This window comes from Vipera ursinii (genome assembly GCF_947247035.1).
Source record: "Vipera ursinii genome assembly, chromosome: 3".
NCBI classification, from domain to species: domain Eukaryota; kingdom Metazoa; phylum Chordata; class Lepidosauria; order Squamata; family Viperidae; genus Vipera; species Vipera ursinii.
In genome coordinates, this window is record NC_139516.1 from 162,128,543 (window position 1) to 162,153,762 (window position 25,220).

General features: G+C 38.8%; 1 protein-coding gene across 5 annotated transcripts; it reads right to left on the reverse strand.

Moving 5' to 3' along the window:
• Nucleotides 1-1,190: 1,190 nt before the first annotated feature.
• On the reverse strand, nucleotides 1,191-20,601 carry TWSG1 (twisted gastrulation BMP signaling modulator 1). Of its 5 annotated transcripts, none has more exons than XM_083357684.1 (5): nucleotides 20,389-20,601; nucleotides 18,027-18,183; nucleotides 9,409-9,508; nucleotides 4,618-4,881; nucleotides 1,191-4,334 (listed from the first exon to the last, which is right to left on the reverse strand). In XM_083357684.1, exons 1-5 carry the CDS (start codon nucleotides 20,523-20,525, stop codon nucleotides 4,153-4,155), a joined length of 840 nt encoding a protein of 279 aa, XP_083213810.1. In that variant the 5' UTR covers nucleotides 20,526-20,601; the 3' UTR covers nucleotides 1,191-4,152. The 5 variants fall into 5 exon arrangements, with proteins under 5 accessions (XP_083213810.1, XP_083213809.1, XP_083213812.1 ...); XM_083357683.1 differs by having other exon boundaries at nucleotides 20,257-20,540; XM_083357686.1 differs by lacking the exon at nucleotides 20,389-20,601 and adding an exon at nucleotides 20,161-20,235.
• Between the last annotated feature and the right edge of the window lie 4,619 nt (nucleotides 20,602-25,220).

Genomic DNA, 25,220 nt, shown 5'->3' on the forward strand with positions numbered 1-25,220 from the left:
TGATACAGGTAGTCCTCAACATACAACCATTCATTTAGCGATCATTCCAAGTTACGACATCAGTTGCTAATGAGGTCAGCGAAACATTAGAATGTAATTAAAAGATGACAGGGCAGAACCATAAAGACAATGGGGTTTTGAAATAATAAAGAGGCATTATTCTATGAACATAAGTTTCTTTCCGGGGAATTTCTTTTGCTTTCTCAGAGCACTGATCACCTTCTATAATGTCCTACCACCACCTCATTTTTTCCCCCTAGCTTATCAGCATTCCTCGGTTTTCAAAATGTTTCATGGCTGACAATATTAATTTCCTTGTGAAAGTGTATTTGGGATACGGATTAGGGATTTTTAGCTTGAGCCCCCAAATTCTCCTTCAGTCTCAACCTCGATCACGGATGCAGCCTGATTTGGGGACATAAAGTTGGTATCACAAGAATATCACGCTTTACTCCAAATCAAAGGATGACTTCTCTCAATGACTTCATGTAGAGTTAAAGAAAATGGAACCCCATGGCACTTTATACATCATAGGCTATTAGAATGATTTGTTTTCTTCCACTGATAAAGGAGCAGAACCACTGTAAACAGGCTCCCAAATACTAAATCTTGTAGGTGGTTCAGACTTGATGTCATGGTTAATGATATCAAAGACTGCTGATTGATTTAGGAGAGAAAGCTAACATCCCTTGTGTAGGCACATCCTCTACCTAGGACTTGACAACAGTAATTAATCAACTAAAGCAGGGGTCTTCAAACTTGGCCCTTTTATGACTTGTGGACTTCAACTGCCAGAATTCCTCAGCCAGCATGCCTGGCTGAGGAGTTCTGGGAGTTGAAGTCCACAAGTCATAAAAGGGCCAATTTTGAAGACCCCTGAACTAAAGCAATACAACTTCTATCCATTCCTGAGCCTGACCTCTGACTATAAAGTATCTACGTATATCTATTCTATTAAATGTACCCATTTTGTAAAATATTTTTATCCTAGTTTGCTGCACTAAAGACATTCAGAATGGCTAAAGCTGAATTCTCCTTTGAGTCAAACTTACCCTCGGTGATTTCATTGAGACCTGCATGTACTTTTCTTAGGCATAGTGTAGGCTTGCCATTTTTAATATAAAAATTCCTACAAGCAAACTAATACTAATTCCTCTACAGATTAAAGCAGAAAACAATGAGCAAAATAGATAAAACAAGGTGTTTATTAAAGTTATTGGAAAATATAAAAAGTAAGAAAATACTTAATATTGTTGTAAATTGTTACTGTAATTGCATATACATCTGGAAGATGATTTTAATTGTATCATGAATTCTAGATTAACAGAATATTCTAATATATATTTAAAGGTTGAAGAATTTCTACAATAAGCAACAAAGTCATTCCAAATTCAATTATTTCTTGCAATACTTTTTAAACTATTACAATAATCTCAAAAATCTACCATAACAGAATAAGAAAATAATTGGAATTATGCATTTTACAGGCTGAGCATTCAAAATTATATAATTTTTTTACTCTTGAGACTATTAAATTGAACAATTTTCTTTGTCACTTTATAGAACAGACTTCCTATTGCAATACATTGCCAATTGACTAAATGCTACTGGATTACATAACTTTTTATACCAGTCCTCCATTTTAAGGTATAATTTTCTGTTATAAATAGAATCAAGTTAAATTACAGAGGACTGTTACTGTTTCCTCCAGGAAGCAAGACCATAAAATATACCTTGTGAATACTACATTATAAAATTAAAGAAATCTACAAGGAGCTGGCGGAGCTGCTGAATATGGTCATCTGTGTATTAATGAAGCTGTAATTGAGAAGACTAAATCCCACCCAGCCCCTTTTCCAAATTTGAAGGTACTTGCAGTGCTTGCACAAGTTCCTGATTTCATCATCTTTTATTATAATTCGTAAGATACAGCCCACATTTAATTGGTTGCCCTGAATGTTTGGAGAAATTAAAAATAATAATACAATGGAATTATTGTCTACAACAGTGTTTCTCAATCTTGGCAACTTTCAGATGTGTGGACTTCAACTCCCAGAATTCCCCAGCCAGCAAAGATGTAAGATCACTTATTTGCAAAATAAATGAATTAGAATATTCAAAGGAAGGAGAAACATTGTATATAGAGATTCTTTCTTTAAGCAATTATATATCTTTTCTCCATGGAAATCCAGTGTTACAACTGTATAATAGTTCTCAATGAAAAGCATTGAGGTTTACCACTGAGACAGTCTTAAATTAGATAAAATATACCAAGGGTTAACTTAGCTCACATGTAGAAATATACAATACAGGTAATCCTGTTTTGTCCTAACCATACCAAGTGATTGTTTGGAGACAAACTTCCCATTCAAAAGCTACTTACAATCCAGTTGTGGAGTTCTGATGACTGCACACCCCCTTCTGTTACATGACATTTCAGGTGCGTGATAAATGGATCACCTTTACAGCTGGTTGCAGCATTTCACAGTCACATGACCATGATTTACAATGTTTACAATATTTTGACCTTTTCAGGCAGAATCTAGCAAAAAAAAGCCCACAGGAATATATGGATTTGCTTAACAACTGCAGTGTTTACTTAACAATTGCAGCATTCACTTTAATGATCATCACAAAAAAACATACATGAGATCAGGTCCATTTGTGCCTCGGCTTACAGCGGTCATAATTTAAGAAATTCCAGGCTCCATTATGGTCATAAATCAAGGACTACTGGTACTTTCTTCTGGGCACTGAATGCCTGGAAAACAACTGTTCCTTGTGATGCTGTGTGATGTTATCTCACTTGATAAATACATAGCAGTAGAAACAACTTTGACTAAATCGCCAACATCTGTTGGAGATGGGAACAGGAATTACAGGACCCTATTTAGCCACTAGACGGTTCCTCTCCTCCAGAATTATTTCAAATATGTTCTGAAGAAAAAAAATGATTCTGTGGACACTTGAACACAGCCAATTTTTATCCCTAAACCTTGTGTTTTGATCAGAGATTCTAGGGGAAAATTTTCTTAATAGGTTCCACTGAAAAAGTTTGAAAAATCCTGTTCTAATCTTTGAGAATAGTAATCATTTCTTTACAATCTTCACCTGGATGAAATCACTTATTAAAAACCATAAAAGAATCAATTTGTAGACATATTTTCAAATAAAAGTATAGTTTCCATAAACAGCAAATAACAGTAATAAATTAAGCAGTTTGTTAACACTAACAATAGTGTATTATGGGCAGTGCTTTTTTTGTAAAAGAAAAAGGTGCCAGAACTCACACATGTTATACAACCCGCCTTGCCTACCCTACAAGGTTCCATCCAAAAAAGGTGCCGGAACTCCGTTCTGAGTGTTCAATGAGAAAAAAAAGCCCTGATTATGGGAATCTATAATTGGAAATGGGAAAATGCATATAAATTTTAGTAGATAGCACTGACTATAATTTTGCAAATAATTTCCTATTTAATCTAAACCCCATAATGTTTTAATCTAAATTTTCTGAATTACTATGATTTGTAATATAATATCCCAAATTCCATCCATTTTGTTCAAAACAGACTAGCTGAAGTCAAGAGTTAAGGAAGCAAAGAAAAGAAGGGTGCAACGAAAAGGATATCGTTAAGTATATCAAAACATTTTTATAAAGGGCTATTTATAAGGAGGGTAAATTCTTAAAACAAAAAAGCAATCTAAATTCCTTTTCTTTCTTAAAAATAGCTATTGCTGAAGTAATCGGTAATCTGCATAGTCTATAAAAGCAATTTACAGTTCACAAGTGGCACATGTGAAAAGCTCAAAAATATAACTTAATTCAGAACTCCAAATTATGATTCTGGCCAAACTTCATGATCAATCTACTTAAGGTCATACATGCAAATTAATCAATAGCCTGAAATAAAATTCAAATTATGAAACTTCATACATTGCCCAATCAAAACCAAATCTAAACTTTTACTAATTAATTGTTCCAACAATTTAAAGTGTAAAATTACATATTTAAAATATTATACATGTCTAGTTCCTTTCAACTGTGCTGCAGCTATACCATCCAAATATATGCAAAGTATACCTCCCTCCTTTCCCCCCCCCCCCAACACACATTCTTTGGTGTCTGCCATATTAAAATTGAATGATTTAGTTTCAGAACATACAATTTGAGCATCTTACAATTTTACTCCCATAGTCAACACATTCAGGTCCAATACATTCACAGCAGGCGTTGTGAAACCATCGGTATTTGGAAGCACCCATAGATTCACAAGAAATCTTGCATTGGTGTATCGACAGGCAGTCATCAAAGTAAACCACAGTACATATGCGTTCTAAGTAACCAAAACAGAAGATAGATTTTAGTTTTTTGACCAAAGTCTAAATCACAGATCATTCAAGTAAAACTTCTGCTAAACTCCTAAGTTAGTGGTTTCATGTACCATCTGTTTTCCTATAATAATACATTAGATCACTGCTCATATTTCATATGTTTTCCATATTTTAGAACAGGGGTCATATTTATGCGATTTTTAAAAATAAAATGAAAATAACCACACATTTTTAAAACTTAGCAAACGCCACAAACAAATCAATCTTTCAACCACAATATTTTACCTTTTTCACTAGAATATGGAGGATGAACGTTGTTTGAAACGGAAGCATTCTGATGCTGGGGATGGTTCACAGTTTCTAAAATTGAGACTAAATTCTCATGATGTGATAGTTCCTCTGCAACAGGAAAGGACACAATTTTCCAGTTCAGGTTACTATCACCTTCTGTAAGTGCTTGGAAAAGGGAAGGGATTGACTCATGCAGCTCCTCCACGGTACTTTTCGAAGTGGGAGGTGTGTCACTATAATTCCGAGGGTTACACATACCTGTAGACAAGTTGACAAGTTGTTCAACAACAGGTGCCCATAAGAATATGAGTAATAACATTAGAAAAGTTGATATTAACAACCTTATAGGCATTTACAAAAACTGCTTCTGAGATTAAATTTTGCTGTAACATGGATTTATAAAAGCGTTTTCTTTTTTTTAAAAAAAATCAGGTAGTCCTCGAATTACGATTACAATTGAGCCCAAAATTTCTGTGGCTAAGCAAGACAATTGTTAACTGAGTTTTGCCCAATTCATGATCTTTTTGCCACAATTCTTAAGTGAATCAATACAGTTGTTAAGTTAGTAACCTGGTTGTTAAGTGATTCTGGCTTCCCTATTGATCTTGCTTGTCAGAAGGTCACAAAAAACCATATGACCATCATAAATATGAGTTGGTTACCAAGTATCTGAATTCTGATCACGTGACCATGGAGATGCCACAATTGTCATAAGTGTGAAAAATGGTCATAAATTACTTTTTTCATCTCTGTTGTAATTTTGAATGGTCACTAAACAAATTGTTGTTAAGTTGAGGTCTACCTGCAGAAACTCTCTTATTCCTGTCATAAAATTTCCCAATATACGGTAATATACACAAAAATACAAATACCACAAACTGCATTTTAGAAGATTAAGAGCCTTTCAGTGCGAACAAAAGAACTTTTCATCCTATTTAGGCTGGAGAAGAAGAGACCATGGATTATAAATCCTGTTTATCTTCTACAACTATCTGGATCTTCCATCCAGATGCTTTTTAACTCAGTAATTGCAACAAACAATACCACAGTATCAATGTAATCTGATCTCCTCCCTCCAAAAAAGGATGGGAAATGATGGAGATGGCATAGAGCAGACTTCCCCAACCTCTTCGGCTTTGTGGACTGGCAAGGGCAGGGGGAGGAATGGTTCCACACGAGCGGCGGGCATGCACAGCAGCTGCTCATGCAAATGGAATGCACATGCACACACTTACCCATTGCTCACGCAAGTGGGGATGTACATGCACACACACATTAAGGCCCAGTAGTATAATATTTGAATTTAACAGCATAATGTATTAAGACTATTCATATAATACTTTATTTGATTACAAATCAAGACATGTTGCTTCAATCAATAAATGCAATCCTTTTACCAGATTTATAAAATCGGGACCATAAATCTTTGCCATATTCGTATCTTCAGACATGTTAGTACATTCCCGGAAGTTATTGCATTCACAACTTATGTTGCATATTTTAAAAAGAATATGTTAATTCACCAATAATGAGCTAGTGCACCAGAATCTTACTCTTCCCTGAAGACAGCAAGGCATATGAATTGACTTTTACCACAATTTAAAAATAATTAAATATGAAATTAGTCTGAAAAACTGTTTTGCTGCATTTGATTTCTGAAGTACTCAATACAATCCTTAATGCATTCTGCTAACTATAAAAATACAATCCTTCCACTAAAATAAAGTTTCAAGAGAACATCTTAAGTAATTATTTCAAGAACTAAAGTGGAAAAATACTTTGTAGATGCCTGTTGATAGTATCTACACAAATATTAGTACATATCTAACAATCTGTTCTAGCTGTAACATATGTTATACAATGGACTATTTAATTTACACCATGTGTAAATGTTTAGCATTGTATTTTAGCAATATATGAAAGGGAAACACTTAAAGGTAGTCCTCAACTTATGTCCACAATTGAGACCAAGATTTCAGTTGTTAAGCAAGGGGTTGTTAAGTGTTTCATGCCCAATTTTATGATTTTGCCATAGTGGTTAAGTGAATCACTGCAGTTAAGTAAATCATGTGGTCAACTAAGCAAATCTGGCTTCCCCCATTGACTCCACTGCAACTGTCATAAATAGATGTTGGTTGCCAAGTGCCCAAATTTTGATCACCTGATTGTGGGGATGCTGTGATGGTGGTTTAAGTGCGAGGAACGTTTGTTTGCTCACATTTTTCAGTGACACTGTAAATTTGAATGGTCACTAAACAAATGACTGTAATTCAAGGACTACCTATATATGTAGTTCAAATATATTTTTGTTTTTGTTGCATTATGCCTCTCTAACGGTCTACTATGTTTGCAAGGAAACACTGAACATTATATAGAAAAGTATTGACGTTATATACAGTAGCAGGAGGTGTCAAACTCGCAATGTCATGTGACGTGTCACGACATCTCGTGACTTTTTTGTCATTGCCAGCAATGGGGTAGGCGTGGTTTCGCTATGATGCATCCGGCTCGTGGGCTGGCAGTTTGACACCCCTGTTATATAGTGTTTGTGCTCATAGCTGCTTTTTCTTTTTAATTAGGGCATGATCTACAGTAATTTCTTTTCAGTTTTCTTCCTCAAAGAGATCTTAAGAACATGTGTCTTCAGTTTGCTATGGTTTCCCACATATCCTTTAGTAACATGTAAGCAGCAATATAAAATTCAAATAGCATAATCACCCCTGAATGAACTTTAGTACAAACATTAAGTAGTACAAATACAAAATTTGTCAGAGGCAATTCAAGCACCTGATCCCTTGTTCTCTATTGTGTCCTTAGCTAATCATAGCTACAGCATTGTTGTATATTTTTCCTTTTTCTATTTTTGTACAGCAGAACACAATTGTACACCTGGACCAGCTTTACTTTGTTGATGTTCATAAATGTGTAATCTGTTTTTCGATGACGGCTCAGAACTGCAATTTTGCATTTTTTAAAAATAGGACAATATAGATGAATAGAAAAAGAATTCCTTGTCCTTAGAGACAGTTGGCCAGAACAATTAACACCTGGGTAAATCTAGCACTCAGAAATGTAACGATATCTAAAATAATAGTGTTGGATATGACACAATATAGTTTGTGTTGTAACTCTGAAGTAAGGGGAAGTACACTAAATGTTGCGTTCATATCTACTGAAAATGAAATTATAAATCAGCAGTGACACATAAAGCTCCCTGCTTGAGTTTCAGAAGAATCTACACTAGCAGTTGAGACAGTGAGGCTAGATAAGAATTGGTTACTGCATAAGTAGCTTAATGTGCAGTTGACTGCCCTCTATCAACCCCCTTTAATTCCTCACTGGAGTTTAATCCTGGCACTACTTTTTTTGCACCTTCCATTCTTTGACTGGGAAGCTTTGGCTTCCTTACAAGAAAGGAAGCTTTCTTATCCAACAATTCTTCCAAGCAGAATTTCACTTAATTATTGGAACAGGATAATTCACTCCAGCCAAATCCCTACAGTAACATCAATTAAAACTCACAGCAGTGGGTGGCTAGCACATTTTTCCACAGTGTTGTCCATTACTTTCCTAGGGAGCTGCTGGGTTTTTTGTAGTAAATAATTATAAGAATTTCCTATATTCTATAGCTCCTTTTTACTGATAATGCAGTGGCATATAATTCAAATTATAGGAAACAGCAACCTAAGGTCTCCCATAATTTATGAACTGGCCTCCAGACTCCTAAAAACAGAGACTTCTCGTTCTCTTTTCAAACAAATCTAGCTTGTGATGAATCCTAACTCTATCTCAGTAAGTCTTCATAAAACAAACAATTCACTCTCAGATTGGCTTGGCAGATTGCAGCAACAATAAGCTCCTTCGCAACATCCAGCAGATCAACACTATCACAGTATGATGCAGCCATAAAATATGTGGAATGGATCATCTTTCCCCAAAACAACATTAGAAAATGAAGACTCAGCTTTCCTTAAGGCCTCAACGTAATTCATTACAGTTGGGAATTTAGCATTTAATATCTGCTGAAAGTACCAAGCTGAGGTTTCTTCTCATCAATTGACATTAATAAATCCTCAACTTTGTTCTGCCCACTGCTATGGGCATATTCCCATAAGCAGATAGGTGAGCATGTGCCATTCATGAACATTTAATAGCAATGAAAAACTGAAGAAAGATGCATTAAGCACTTCTGACTATAATGATAGCTGGGGGGATGTCACACAAGTTATGGTTGGGTTAACTAAACATTAATTCCTCTGTCTGCATAGTACATTCAAACAAATAAAAAGTTTCAAATTAAGTTAAAATTTCAAAACAAAGTTTTAGATTTTTGCATTATTGAAACAACATTCAACATACAATGACTGGCTCCTTACATGCTGACTCACAAACCACACAAGCCCATTTTAGTCTAATCTAGCGGGTTGCATGTCTTGAACCACAATTTTTCCAACTTTGAAAACAACTGGTCAAAACGATGTTTTTCAGAAAGATTTGCAGCATGCACTATCTTTTCTCAATCCTAATAAAAGTTTCTTCCTCCAATACAGGATGAGGTACACATTTCATGAATTTTGGTTTAAAGCACCAAGAGTTATTTCGTGAACAACTTCCTCCTTAACAAATAGTTAATCTTAACCTCATGTATACACTGAATTAAATATAAAATACCCATTATTATACCAGCTGCTACTTTGGGCATAAACTTTAAAAAATGCTAAATAATTGAAAATTACTACTGAAAGTAGCTGTTTTTGGTATAGGTGGGGAAAAAAATAAACTCACCAACACAGTCACAGCATTCATCCCAAAGTGTGCCTAGACAAAGCATGCACTCCTTACAGCAAGAACAGTTTCCTTCACCAGGTCGGCACTGACACAGCTCCTGGATAATGAGACACACACACAGAGAGAGAGAGAGAGACAGAAGAAAGGTTAGACAGACAGACAAAAATGTATCACATGATATTATGTCCTTCTGCATATGCAGTGTCAATGAAAGATTATGATTTGTATTTATGGTTCTTAAATAATCAACCTCTCCATGAGGAAATCATGGGAAGTTTCCTACCATCAAAAGGTGCAGAAGTAAGCCCCTGTCCTGGCTGAATGCATAAACTTCCCACTTCCCTCCATGATCCTTTATAAATTTAGTCCAGCCTTTGGATGTACAGTCTCCAAAAGCCCAAGTTACCTTCATTTCAGTGCCTTGGAAAACAAATTGGAAAAAATATAATGAACATTAATTCCATCTAGTCAACAAAAGCAACACTTCATTGTGTTGGAAATTATTTATTTAAAATTACCATCTTAAATAGTGATTGGGAAGTAAATTGTGCTAAGTAAACTTTGCTTCCACAAGTCTTGAATGATAGATGGATTCATACAATGGGTTAACCCATGGATTATTTTGATCACTTTATTATGAAGCAAGCCACCAGGACCAGATGAATTACATCTCAAGGTTCTCAAGGAACTGGCAGATGTGATCTCAGAACCACTGAACTATATTTTTCAAAGATCCTGGAGCACTGGGGAAATACCAGAGGATTGGAAAAGAGCTGATGTACATCTTCAAAAAACGAAAAAAATGGATCCAGGAAATTGCAGACCTATCAGGCTGACCTCAATACCTGGGAAGATTCTGGAAAAAATAATCAAACAACAAATCAGCGAGCACCTAGAGGCAAACAAATTCATTACTAAAAGCCAACATGGGTTTGTCAAAAACAGATCATGCCAGACAAATCTTATTGCATTCTTTGACCAAGTGACAAAATCAGAGGAATGCTGTGGATATAATTTACGTGGACCTCAGTAAGGCATTTGACAAAGTAGATCACAACCTTTTTCTTGATAAGATAGAAAAATGTGGGTTAGACAGAATCACCACCAGATGGATTCGTAGCTGGCTGACTGGCCATACTCAGCATGTGGTCCTCAATGGAACCGCATCTACACAGAAGGAAGTATGTAGTGGGGTGTCTCAGGGCTCTGTTCTGGGCCCAGTGCTCTTCAACATCTTCATCAATGATTTGGACGAAGGGAAAAATGGGGAACTCATTGAATTTGCAGACGACACCAAGCTGGCAGGAACAGACAAGACTTCAGAAGACAGGCTTAAGATACAGAAGGATCTGGACAGTCTTGAACACTGGGCGCTATCTAACAAAATGAAATACAATGGTGAAAAAAGTAAGGCTCTACATTTAGGCAAGAAAAACCAAATGTACAGGTATAATATAGGGGGTACCTTGCTCAATAGTAGTAGGGATCTTGGAGTCCTAGTGGACAATCACTTAAATATGAGCCAGCAGTGTGTTGCAGCTGCCAAAAAAGCCAACACAGTGCTAGGCTGCATTACTAATACCACTTTACAATGCCTTGGTAAGGCCACACTTGGAATACCACATCCAGTTTTGGTCACCACGATGTAAAAAAGATGTTGAGACTCTAGAAAGAGTACAGAGAAGAGCAACAAAGATGATTAGGGGACTGGAGACTAAAACATATAAGGAACGGCTGCTGGAATTGGGTATGTCTAGTTTAATGAAGAGAAGGATGAGGGGGGACATGATAGCAGTGTTCCAATATCTCAGGGGCTGTCACAAAGAGGAGGGACTCAAGCTATTCTCCAAAGCGCCCAAAGGCAGGACAAGAAGCAATGGATGGAAACTAATCAAGGAGAGAAGCAACTCCTGCGGCTCCCAGTCCTCTGCCATGTGCAGTCCAAAAAAAAAAAAAAAAGTGGGACTAAAAAAGTTCAACCAATCAATTCAAATATGCAGGGTAGGTGCATATCTCGTCTTGGCTCCACTCTTCAGTCAAACCCTGTTCTGCGCATGTGCACATGTATGCGCATGTGCACACATTTTTTTGCGGCTCCCAGTTTTTCCTTTTGTGAGGGAACCGGTTCCGAGTGGCTCTTTCACTGTTTCAGGTTCCTGACCCCTGGTCTAGTTTAACGAAGAGAAGGACAAGCAGGGACATGATAGCAGTGTTCCAATATCTCAGGGGCTGCCACAAAGAGGGACTCAAGCTATTCTCCAAAGCACCCAAAGGCAGGACAAAAAGCAATGGGTGGAAACTAATCAAGCAGAGAAGCAACCTAGAACTAAGGAGAAACTTCCTGACAGTTAGAACAATTAACCAGTGGAACAACCTGCCTCCAGAAGCTGTGAATGCTCCAACACTGTAAGTTTTTAAGAAGAGACTGGACAGCCATTTGTCCGAAATGGTATAGGGTTTCCTGCCTGAGCAGGGGGTTGGACTAGATGACCTTCAAGATCCCTTCCAACTTTATCATCATCATCATCATCATCATTATTATTATTACATATTAAGCCAAAAGCATATATCATATCATGGGTGAATCCTATAATTTGTTTGCTGGAAATTTCAATATGATCTGCTAGAAACAATATATTTACTTATGTTGTTACAGTTTAGAGATTTTTTTTCTTAACTTACAACTCAATTTTTTCACGAGTTAAATAGGTTAAAGCAGCGGTCCCCAACCCCTGGTACCGGACCATGGCATGCCAGCAACTGGTCCGCACGAACAAGCAAAGCCCCATCCATGGGATGCAAGCAGCACACAAAACCACGCACTCTCCAGTCCGTGGAAAAACCTTTCTCCACAGAACCTGTCTCTGGTGCCCAATAGGTTGGAGACCCCTGGGTTAAAGAGATTGTTGAAAGTTTATGATACTTTCTTGAAATCCTATCTGAACAAGATTTAAAGAGAACTATCCAGCAAGACAAAACAAATCAAGTATGTTTCAATACAAGATTGTTAACTTCATTCACATCTGTTGCACAGCTGATAAAATAAATATTTATGTTGACCATTCCCTGCATTCTGTAAAATGGAGTACAGTTCACACAATCTCTTCTTTTCACATGAAATTGATTAATAACAGCTTATTCTCCCTCTGTTCTTCCCCTCTCTTCAATACAAGCTCTTATGGAAAACAAATGTCTTCTAAAAACTAATTACTTTTATCTGAGAGGGTAATTTAGCTTACACAGAATTCATCAAAACTTGAATATTTAAGCAGGGCTTTTATATACAATTTTTTCAGATAAAGAATGTTAATTTAGGGATAATCCCTTATAATGTATTTATAAATTAAATTAATGTGTTTTATCAATACATGAATTTTTTAAAATTGTCAATGAACCATGAAATGCACCAAAAATGTTTTTTTGTTTAGTTTTTTTTAAAACAAATGCTCATTATTAAATTAAATTATGAAAATTACAAAATTGTTCAGTAGGGAAAAAAGTTAAAAAGTTTCTAAAAATAAATTATTCAATTTGTTATCTTGATAAGAGAAGAATTTCTCACAGAACTATTAATAAGTATATTTAATCATACATGAAGTATTTGTGCCTCTTCAACATATGGTCACCACAATGTAAAAAAGATGTTGAGACTCTACAAACAGTACAGAGAAGACCAACAAAGATGATTAGGGGACTGGAGGCTAAAACATATAAGGAACAGTTATATGTCCAGTTTAATGAAGAGAAGGATGAGGGGTGACATGATAGCAGTATTCCAATATCTCAGGGGCTGCCACATGGATGAGGGAGTCAAGCTATTATCCAAGCACCTGAAGGCAGGACAAGAAGCAACAGATGGAAAATAGCCAAAGAGAGAACTAAGGAGAAATTTCCTGACAGTTCGAACAATTAATCAGTGGAACAACCTGCCTCCAGAAACAGTGAATGTTCCAACACTGGAAGTTTTTAAGAAGACACTGGACAGCCATTTGTCTGCAATGGTATGGTTTCGTGCCTGAGCAGGGATTGAACTAGGTGACCTCCAAGGTCTCTTTCAATGTTCTTGTTTTTTATTATTATTATTATTATTATTATTATTATTATTATTATTATTATTATTATTATTATTATTATTCATAAAACATGAAACTCAGTCAACTGAACACTCAAATTGACTGGCACTAATGGTTGACACGGGCTGCTGCCAGCATGCCAGGTATCAACCAGGTATCTCCTAAAATGTAAGATGTTCCAAGTAGCGCAGTTTTTTGTAGCTTTCCTGGAGTTATTGCAGGAAGTTGCAATTTCTTGATGTGTTTTGTAAAGTTTTTGGACATAGTTCCCACTGCCCCAATGACAATGGGTATCACTGTTATGCGTTTTATCCATAATCATGCAGTTTCGATAGCCAGGTTGCGGTATTTCATAATTTTTTCCTGTTCTTTTTCTTCGACTCTGGCATCTCCTAGTACAGCGATATCAATCAGCTGTACGCTTTGGTTCTCTACAACTGTGATATCTGGCGTGTTGTGTTCCAAATGGCGATCTGTCTGTATTCAGAAGTCCCACAAGATCTTCACCCTCTCATTCTCGACAACTTTTTCCACCCTATGTTCCCACGGCTTTTCGGACACAGGCAAGTTGTATTTTTTACACAATGCCCAGTAGTTTGTCTAGCTTTGTAATAAGTTTGCACGATTTTGCTGCACTCACATATTAAATGTGAAACAGTTTCAGCTTTGTTGTTGCAAAGTCGGCAATTTGGATTGTTAGATTTTTGTATCTTTGCTTTCATGGCATTAGTTTGTAGTGCTTGTTCTTGAGCAGCCAGTATTAAGCCTTCTGTTTCTTTCTTGATGGTTCCCATCTTAAGCCATGCCCATTTCAAGTTGTTATCACATTTTCCTTCAATGTTTTTCAAATGTTGTCCATGCAAAGCTTTGGTTTTACATCTATTTAATCTATCATCCAGCCGTTTTTCCTTATATTCTGCCTTTGTTTCTGTTATTTTTATAATGCTCTGTTTTCACAGCCTGCAGCAATTTTTCTGTACTTTGATTCACACAGACATTCAAACTTCGTTTTTCTTCTTCTACAGTTTGGTGGATTTGCAGTAGCCCTCTGCCCCCTATTCTTCTTGGCAGGTACAATCTGTCAATGTTGTTGTTGTTGTTATTATCACCATCAAATTAGGCATAATTGATCGTGTAAGTATGCATAGATTTAAAATGTATATACCAGTTCTCCCTCTAAAAATCCTGAAGATATTTACAATGAAGTCTTATTGATGTTAAATACTACAGTAAAATTTCATATTCTTGAAAATATTTTCCCCTTTTCCTTTTAATTTAAAATAGAGGTATAGTTTCAAAAAAGATGATGTCTATAATTGAATAGTTACAATTATATAACTGATGCTCAAGGTTAAAAAATACTAAGCGAAGTACATTGAATTGTTTTCATAATATTAAAAAAAAGGAAAATACAAACTTTTGAGCTTAGTAACAAAACCTTTGTGGTTTAACATTTACTTAAAACAAATATACAAAACAGCCAAGAAATAAGCCTCAAGTATGTATTAGAAATAGGGTATGGTATGCATGTTGATGAATTGGAGTTATTTCTACTAATTCATCCATTTACCAAGCTGCTGCAGTTCAGGGGTTATTATTCCAGGTCCAGGACAATTATTGCATCATTCAAAGGTAGGTAATGAGATGACTCTGAGTCCCAGTATGCCTGCAGAAACTTCCCTTGGCATCCACTAGCATCAAAGCCCATACTGACGATTCTTTATTTAGGTTAAATGAAACCTGGCTCTTGAAAAAACAGACTGTCCACTACCCTCTTCATTTGTATTTACAAGAGGTGGTTCTAAGAATTTTTAGAAAGCAAATAAAAGGTTTAAAGCAAATACAAAGATATAAAGAGCAGGGTTTGGTCTAGTGGTTAAGGTACAGGCTAGAAACCAGGAGGCTGTGAGTTCTAATTGCACTTTGGGCATAAAAGCTGGGTGGATGACTTTGGGCCAGTCACTCTCTCTCAGCCCAACTCACCTTACAGGGTTTGTTATTGTGTAGAAAACAGAAGGAGGAAGGAGTATTAGGTATGTCTGCCACCTTGAGTTATTCATAAAAATAATAAAGATGGGTTTTTTTAAAAAATGGTTGTAGCTTAGTGCTTTATTCAGAAGCATCCATGTTGCCAGGAAAATAACAAAAACAAAAGTAAATTGGGATGGTAATATGCAACTACCATGATAAATTATAATATTTACCTTCTGCTTCCTGATGATTTTTGCCACATTTTGGAACATTTGCCCTTGCTGACTCATGTTTGCCATCCTATTACTATTCATCTCTTTTGAAAATATATTTTTAGATTTCTTTCCAATCCATTTTTGATTTTACAATTCTGGTCATACGTTACTGGGAAAACTGGCCATTTTATTTACTGCATGCTTCAAAGCTATCTGTCATTCATCACATTTCCTACAGAGATATTTTTTGCTTTGACTTCTTTTTCTAAGTGACGATCTAGCCACAGAGATGATGAGTATGTTCCAGTAACAAGAATTCTACAACCAGGAGCAATATTTCAATATCAGTGCATGGACACTTAAATTCTGTACTCGATTGTAGGAAAAGGCTATAAATTTAGTCGAATTAAACCAGCAAGCATTGTATACATGCTTTAGTAAACATGAAATACCCAATACTATCTTTAGAGTTACTTCCCAAACATAACACAAAGAAAATGTATCACATAGTTCTGAAAAAAAAGGATTTGACTTCTTTTGGATTTCTGTATTTTTGCATATCTTTGCCAACAAATGTTACCACAGCTTCCATGGGGATCCTACTAATATACTATATAGAGCAGACATGTCAAACTGCCGGCCCATGGGCCAGATGCGCCACACCAAAACAGCGCGCACCCCATTGCCAGCAATGGGGAAAAAGTTCTGCTACGTCGCGCGACGTCACATGACATCGCGAGTTTGACATGCCTGATATAGAGAGGCATTGAAGTGAACAAATAACACCAAAGTGGGTTGCTTATTTCATTTATTTCATATAAAAATGTAACTTTTTCCATATTCAATGAGCCACAGAGCTTTAGTTATCCATCAGTTTTCCCTAATGTTATTTAGTTCTAAATGTTCTTCAAAAAAACTAAAAACTAAAAAAACAAAAAGTATGTATTGCTTTACATAAAGAAAATATATTCATTTCTGGTCACAATATAATGCTTCTTTCACAGAGTATATATAAATAAGCCTGATCTCCATCAATAATATAAAAAATTATGAGTAGATAAAACAAATTCCAAAAATTAAGTCCAAGTTAATTACAATAATAGCAACATGTCTTATAATATTAATTACAATCAAACAGAATATTCTAATTTTGATGGAATGGTAAATTTTTATAGCCCTATATCAGGCATGTCAAACACAAGGCCCGGGGGCCAGATCCGGCCCGCGAAGTGGTTTCATGTGGCCCACGAAGCCATCCTGGAAACAGTGAGGGAACGGCCCCCACTGCCTTAGCCCTGGCCCAGAGACCCTCCTTCTGCCAGAGACCCTCAGATCTGTCCCACTCCTGCCCAGGTCCCCATAGGCACCCTTCATGAGTACGATGTAGAGCTGGCCATGCCCACCCAGTAGGCCATACGCACTCTAGCCATGCCCACCCAGTAGGCCACGCCCACCCGGCTCCTTGAAGGCAACTGCAATGCTGATGCGGCCCTCAATGAAATTGACTTTTTTTGACACCCCTGCCCTATATTAAGAAAAATCATCAAGTCATTGTTTTTACATTTGTTCGATCAATATATTTTTCCTGTATCTACTCTGTCACATACGGTTTTCCACATCAATTTTAAGTTTTGTTCCAGAGATCCAGTTTTACGATGTGTTTAAATGAGAAATAGGTAGTCACTTACAATTCATGGACAAACCCGTGCAGCATGAAAACAAAGTAACACTGGATAAAACAAAGTGATCTTTTAGTTTGTAATTTAGTATTTCAAGGAATGCCTCCTCCATTATGGAGGAGGATAGGGTGATAGGGCTTTCAGACATCTTCAACCATCTTCTTCCAGGTGCTTCCTCCAAGTGAAATGTTTCACCTGTAATGTCCCACTTATGTTTGAGGGAAGCATGAATGATACCCACATAAATATCTCCTCAGCGCAAGACAAAACTTCTCCTTCTATGCATTTCTATCATTTTAAGTGTCTGAACAGTTTTTGAACAATACTTGATTGTATATGCCCTATATACTTTCCTTATAGTATTCTTTGCTTTTTATCGATTCACTGTCTGGCCAAGAACCTAAGTCTCAGTAGATCAGAACTTTATTACCTAAACAAATCACCTCATTAATCAGTTTTACTGATTAATTTCAAAATTCTAATCTTATCATTTATAAGATGATGCTAATAAGCATTTGTATATTTCTTCATGGATTAATGGAATGAAAATACAAAAAAAAACATTTCCACATTCTTCAATAAGTTTTCTCTTCAAAATAATTTTTATTTCACTTCTTTCAAAATTATTATTACAGAAAAATGTCTGGATTCTTATCAAGCATAAGCATATCTCATACCTGTATTAGGCATTTGCTGACATCGCTAGCACAGAGGGCTTTGTTGCAGCACATGGACGATGGGATCCAGAAGTACAGGAAACCGATTATAAGGAACCCCGGGGAGTACCACAACTTCATCTTTCGTTCAGGAGGGAGATTTCTAAAAATGTTCCAACTGTATTGAAATAAAAAGTTGTATGAAAAGCCCACATTTTCTGAGCACAATATTAAGCTTCTTTCATTCTTATCCCATAATTCTCAAAGGCAGTTTGTTTTTGTTTCCCATTAGGTTTTTTTAATGCTCTGATCAGCAGCTTGTTTGGTAAAAGAATTCTCATGTAATTATAAGTCAAGACAATTATTTTTCCATTGACTTCAAAGTTATGTAAAGCATGACCCTTCAACCGCTAATATATATAATTATTTTAGTTACAACCCCATTGTGGTATTTATTTGCAACATATTTATTTCATGGAATAACAGAAGGAACAGGAAAAGGAGGCCTACTAGAACTAATGTAGAATTCTTTCTGATGGATAAATGAGAACGTGTCTTAACATAACCTCATTTGAATTCCAGCTATATAGAAGTATTACTTTACAAACAAAGCTTCTGAAGAAGAAATTGGATTGGTGCCATACATTAATCAACAGAATATTATACCGACAAAGAATATACTGGGTGACTTAATCTCTGCATCTCTGCTTCTAGTTAGTTATATTACATACTCAAATCTACTTACTATCTCCCTATCACTCTTTTAACAATATAGCTGAGAAACAGCAAAACAAAAAGAAGCAAACAAAAGATGGGGACGGGGGTCTCCTTTCTGTAGAACAAGGTCTAACACCTTTTCACTAGATACACCTGAACTTTAGCAGAGCAACTTGAAAAAACCTGACACGACAAACATCTCTAGGATTCTTTTTTGAATTACGGCATGTTCTTTATATACTGAACACGACCTTAAGAGTTACAAAATAAGGAGAATCTGAACAGTAATTTTAGATTGTTTACTGGAAAATTGGTTTTGGAGAAAGAATCTGAAAACTATATGATAAGCCTTTGAAAATTTTAGCCAACAGAAACCTGTCGGATTGAATCCAGTTTTTACAATTTCGTTGTCAGTCCTTCTTCCCGACAGGTAAACCAGTCTATCCATTGAAAAAAAAATGAGCTTTCACAATTAAAAATGTATTATTACCAAAAAGGACAGATGAACATGTATTTGATTCTAGATTTCAAAGTTTTTATGCTGGACAATAATAATAAAAAATGTATACAGAGACATTTTTAGAGCAAACAAAGCTGTTTGAAAGTCATTCACACCTGTTCACCCACACCGTATTTATTCTCTTTTCTACTTGAATTCCACTTTAAACCGTTTTACCTTACTCAAGTAAATCGTCAGTCGAGCCCTCCCCGTAGTTGGCAAAGGCAAATTTTCTCAAACGAGTGAGCCCCCAACTCTTGCAGGCACTTTTCAAAAAAAGGACTTTTAACGAAACCTCCAACGCGGCGGCCAAGATACAATCCCGAGCCAAAAGAAAAAAGCTCTCCCCTCCCCACCCGCGCGTCTGCTTCGCCTGGCTAACTCGGGTCGAGCTAACTCGGGGCAGAATGAGAACGTAACGGGCGAGGGGGGGGCATGGAAAGGCAGCAGAGCGAGGCTCCTCAAGTAAACTCCAGTTGCTTAGCGTGGACCAGCAAAAGGCGGCGGCGGCGGCGGCGTCAGGGAATACAAAGGACAACTGGAGAGATGGAGCAGCACTCGGCCATCCAGGCTTCAAAGAAAAGTTCGCTTCTGCGCAAGGGGCGCAACCGACGCCGCTTTCTAAAACAGAAGCTCCCACTAGCTCCAGACCCTACAAAAGAAGCCGCGGAGATCAGCCCGTGCGCGCCCACCTCCTACCTTCTACAGAGAAACCTCCGACACCCCCCCGACAACCCCCCCCCTCGCTTGCTCCCGCGTGTTTCCACTGCGGTCTCACCCTTCGCCGGCTCGGCTCCTTTACCTCAGCCCCGTTTTCCTCCTTCAGAGGCCCCTTACTCACTCCCCGCTTCTTCCCCGACCACCGCCTCCTTCCCTCGCCCGGCAGAGCCGCGCCCCCCCCCCCGCCGCCGCCACCCGGCTCCAGCTTGCGGAGCGGACCGGGACGATGAGAGTCGAGCCCTTTTTTTTTTCTTTGGCGGCGGCCCCGCTTGGCTGCCTTCGCACAGGGCCGGACGGCGGGCAGCGTCGAAGTACCTTAAAGGGACAGGCCGCGGCGGCTGCCTTCCGAGCAGCTTCGGCTGCGAAGGGAGGCGGGAAAAGCTTGGCCAAGGCGTCTCCTCCTTCTCGGCCTCAACATACGTACGCACAGAACAAACACGCACACACCTCAAGGCGCCGGAGGGACTCGCCCACGCGCTGTCTCCTCGCAGAAGGTCCGGGAGCGCATCGCGAAATTTGGCCTCTTGGCACTCTGGGGCGGGAAAGCGCCGCTTGGGGGTGAGGAGGGGGGGAGACCTGCCCATCCAGGACCGGCCTCGGGGGTAACCCGGCCCCTTCTTTGGCGCCACGGAGCGCACCTTTGGGCTCAGCTCCCAGGATAGTTCCTGCGGAAGGAGAAAAAAAAGGGGTTCGCTTCTCTCTTTCCAGAGGACGCGAAGGGCTTTTCCTCCTGTGACCCTGACGAGTTGCGCCTCCGCCCGACCTGTTGCTGGATTGTGCTGTCCACGTATTCGTTTTTTGAAAAATCTGCAAAACGGGAGCAGAATAAGTTCTACCTCTCTCACACACACATAGGTTTTTTGGGGTTGTTGTTGTTTTTTTTTTTGCAGAGCTAAGCAAGCAGTTTGTTGCCTTTCTTTCTTTCCCGCATGTTGCCATATGGGTAGGGCAACAGCATAAAACGAGGAACTTCATTTTTTAACCTATGCCAGTGAGTTCACAGAAAAAAGTGACAATAAAGGTTATCTTAAGCGATATTGGCATAAGAGTTTAAAAGCTCTGTGCCACAATTGCTAGATGCAAAATAGTGGTCTCCCCGGCCCACCACATTATGTAATTCTTTGTGGATTGACTAGAAGTGTCACCCGCTCCCCTTCTAAATGCCTTTTTTAAAAATCCCATTTATATCCCGCCCTTCTCCGAAGACTCAGGGCGGCTTACAATTTAAGCACAAACCAATGTGCTTAGCAATAGCCTTCATTCTATGTATATGCCTGCTTTTGTATAAGGCATTTGTACAATGAGCACGTAAGAAAAAGAAACAGCTTATAATTAGGAGATCATAATCCATGCACATATCTCAGTCATAATGTGATTTGTTTGATTTTTGCCTGCTGTGTGAATCCAACTGTTGTGTAAACCATAGTTTGTGCCTTAATATGTTACATGAAAGGAGCCAATTTGGACTTCCTCAATCTTGTTTGGATTGTGATTTATCGTGTGCATATCCAGCAGTTGAATGAGTAGGAAAAATAATTGTTTGCTGCAGTTAGTGCCAAGCTTCATGAAGGGCTTCAGTATTATTGAAACCATAGCTGTAAATTCAATACTTGCTTTCCTCTTTCTCTCCCGCATACCTCCTTGGGAGGAAAAAAATGGTCTTCAGTTCCAGGGCCTACCTGGTAGCAACTTTAAGCTGAGTGCAGCAGGTGCCCTAGGCAGCTGACTGGATAGAGCCACAGCAAGGAACTCAGAGCCAGTCGGGTGGTGGGCTAGAAAACAGAAGTCTGAGTTCTAGTCCCATTTTGGGTATGGAAACCAGCTGGGTGACCTTGGGCCAGTCATTCTCTCTCAGCCCAACACACCTCACAGGGTTGCTGTTGTGGGGAAAATAGGAGGAAGGAGCAAAACTCTTACATTCCACAAGAACAGGCAAAGAGAGTGAGATGGACAAGAGCAACTGGAGACAGGTGGTCCCTTAAAAAAACCAGCCCATATGACATGATGGGCTTTATAAGTGATGACTAACATGTCATCATTTATTTTACAAAAAGAAAGCCAAAATGGAGCAGCCACATGTGGGAAAACTACATATACTCTTACTGGTGTCATCTATATATGAAGAGTATATATATAGTAGATGATTTCAAGTGCCCTGATCAATTGATCATCAGCAACTGTGACTACCTCTAGTTTTAGGAGTTTGCTGGTCTCCAGCATTGAGGTGTGTATTAACACAAGGCCAAAGAGGAAAGACATCAGCAATGATCTTAGAGAAGCAAATGCTGCCCATCAATCTGGGAATAAGCCCATTTCCAAACAATTTAAAGTCCTTCATTCTACAGTGAGGAAGATTATTCACAAGCAGAAAACATTCAAGACTGTTGCCAATCTGTCTAAGAGTGGGCATCCCAGCAAATTCACCCCAAGGTCAGACCATGTAATGCTCAAAGAAACTGCAAAAAATCCAAGTGTTACATCTCAGGCACTACAGGCCTCGGCATGTTAAATTTTAAAGTTCATGACAGTACAAATTGAAAAAGTCAGAACAAGTATGGTTTGTTTGCAAGGGTGCCAGGAGAAAGCCTCTTCTCTCTTAAAAAGAACATGTAAGCAAGGATTTAGCTGCATCTGAACAAATCACAAGACTTTTGGAATGATGTCCTTTAGACAGATGAGGCCAAAGCAAAGATGTTTGGCCATAATGCACACTGCCATGTTTGGCAAAAACCAACCACAGCATATCAGCACAAACATCTCATACCAACCGTGAAGCATGGTGGTGAAGGGGTGATGATTGGGGCTTGTTTTGCAGCCACAGGACCTGGACACCTTGCAGTCTTTGAGTCGACCATTAATTCCTCTGTATATCAAAGTGTTCTAGAGTCAAATGTGGGGCCATCTGTCCAAGCACTAAAACTTGGCTGACAGTCATGCAACAGGACAATGATCCCAAGCATACCAACAAATGTACAACAGAATCTGAAAAGAAAGAATCAAGGTGTTGCAATGGCCCAAAGTCCAGACTGCAACCTGATTGAAATGCTGTGGTGGAACCTCAAGAGAGCTATCCATAAACAAATGCCCACAAATCTCAATGAACTAAAGCAATATTGTAAAGAAGAGTGGGCCAAAATTCTACACAACGATGTGAGACACTGATACAGCCATACAGAAAATGATTACTTCAAGTGATTACTGCTATAGGTGATTCTACAATCATAAGGTGTACTTAGTTTTTCACACACGGCTTCCCATTTTGGCTTTCTTTTTGAAAAATAAATGACATGGTGTAATACAGGGGTGTCAAACTGCCAGCCCTCAGGCCGGTTGCATCATGTGGAGGCCACGCCCACCCCAGCTCCAGCAATGCGAAAAAGTCACGATACGTCGCGACATGTCATGTGACGCGGTGAGTTTGACACCCATGGTGTAATATGTCATGTGTTATTGTTCATCCCAGGTTGTATTTACCTACTTTTAATAACTATTAAGGACCAGATGATTTTTACTATGTCCTGATAAATAAAACCATAGAACTTAAAGTGGGTGTACTTTCTTTTTCACATCTGTACATATACATATACACATAACAAAATAGAAATTTAAATTTCATACTTTCACTTTACACGGTAACATCTTTTTCCTCCAAAAATACAAAAAATCTTCCTATGTCTTATAAAGAAGTACCATATTTTCCGGCGTATAAGACGACTTTTTAAACCCATGAAAATCTTCTCAAAAGTTGGGGGGTCGTCTTATACGCCCAGTCGTCTTATACGCCGGAAAATAGTACATAAATCAATCGAGCGTACCCATTCATGCAAAGCAACTTCAAGCCTCCTTAGTCTAGTCCCCCCTCCAACGTGACTCTCCCTTCCCACCCCCAAGAGCCTCTAAGCCCCTTCCCCTCCCCCTTGCAAATGCCAGATCCCGGGAGCGGCAGGAAGCCCCTCCCCCTCACCCAAGCGGCATCTGAGCATAAGCAGAGCGCACCCTGCTACCCGCTATCTCTCCCGGCAGTTGTCTTCTACCCCTGCAGGAGGACCCTGGGTAGAGGGGGCGGCATGTTGGGCCCGGCAGGCCCGACATTCAGCGGGGCCTCGAGACCACTCACCGGCGATCCGGCAGACGCTCGCATCCGTACTCGCAACCAGCTGCAGAAGCCTGCGCCCGGCTTTCCTTCCCCCACCCGCACCCTGCTACCGGTTCCTGGGTCCCGGCCGCAGCCGCAGGCCAGCTCGCCAGCGACCAGGCCGACGAACTCCCGGCCACCAGACGCTGCGCTTTGGGAGACGCTCCCCGGCGGGTTGGGGAGGGAGCCCCCGCCCGCTGCCAGGCCGTTCTAGGAACTTTCGGGGACTTCTGGCGGGCCTGGCGCCCCTCTCGCCCGCAGACCATGCAGCCGGCCTCGGCATGGCCGCCCCAAGCCCAGCTCTCCAGCGCATCTTCCGAGCCCACCTGGCTGACTGCCTCCTGGGCGGGGCTTGGCTCCAGACGCGCGGCTGCTCCGTCTGCAAATGTGCTCTCAAATGGGTGGGTGGAAGGAAAAGCCCCTTTGGGCTTCAAAAGGGAGGCTTTGCACCATCTGCATCAGACGGGGCTGAATCGGGCTTGGGTCAGACACTTGGCAACTGGCATGTAAGTATTTTCCGGCGTATAAGATGAAAAATCTTGAAAATCTTCTCAAAAGTCGGGGGTCGTCTTATACGCCGAGTCATCTTATACACCGGAAAATACGGTATTCAGAGCTTTATCATTCAAAGTTAATCAGAAGTTTCCATTAACAGCTATCAGAAACAATTTAATTCCATCAAATAAGGTCCCACAAATTAATTTCCTATCATCTCCTTATTTCTTCTTAGAAACTCTTTTGGAAGTTTAACACTTTCCTTCACTTTTGATACCACACCTTATCACTTTCTCTAAAAATACAAGAAAAATATATTCTTACCATATTTTGTATATAAACAAAAATTTAAAGCCTCATTCAGTCCTAGTTAAAAAAAACAACCATTAAAATATGCTAGGAAAGAAAAAATATTTTAATCTTGGTTGAATAAGCCAACTTTATAAATCCTTCTAAAAGTTTGACATTCATTCATTTTAATTATCGTTCCAGGAGCTGATTTCTTTTAATTCATCTTTTTTCAGAAATTCCTTCAAAGGTATAATACATCTCTCTTGTGAGTCCAAAATAAGAAAGATATCTAATCACTCTTCTGAGTTGAAATCCACTCATCTAAGTCAGTCTTCTGATTTATAGGAATTTGTGTCCC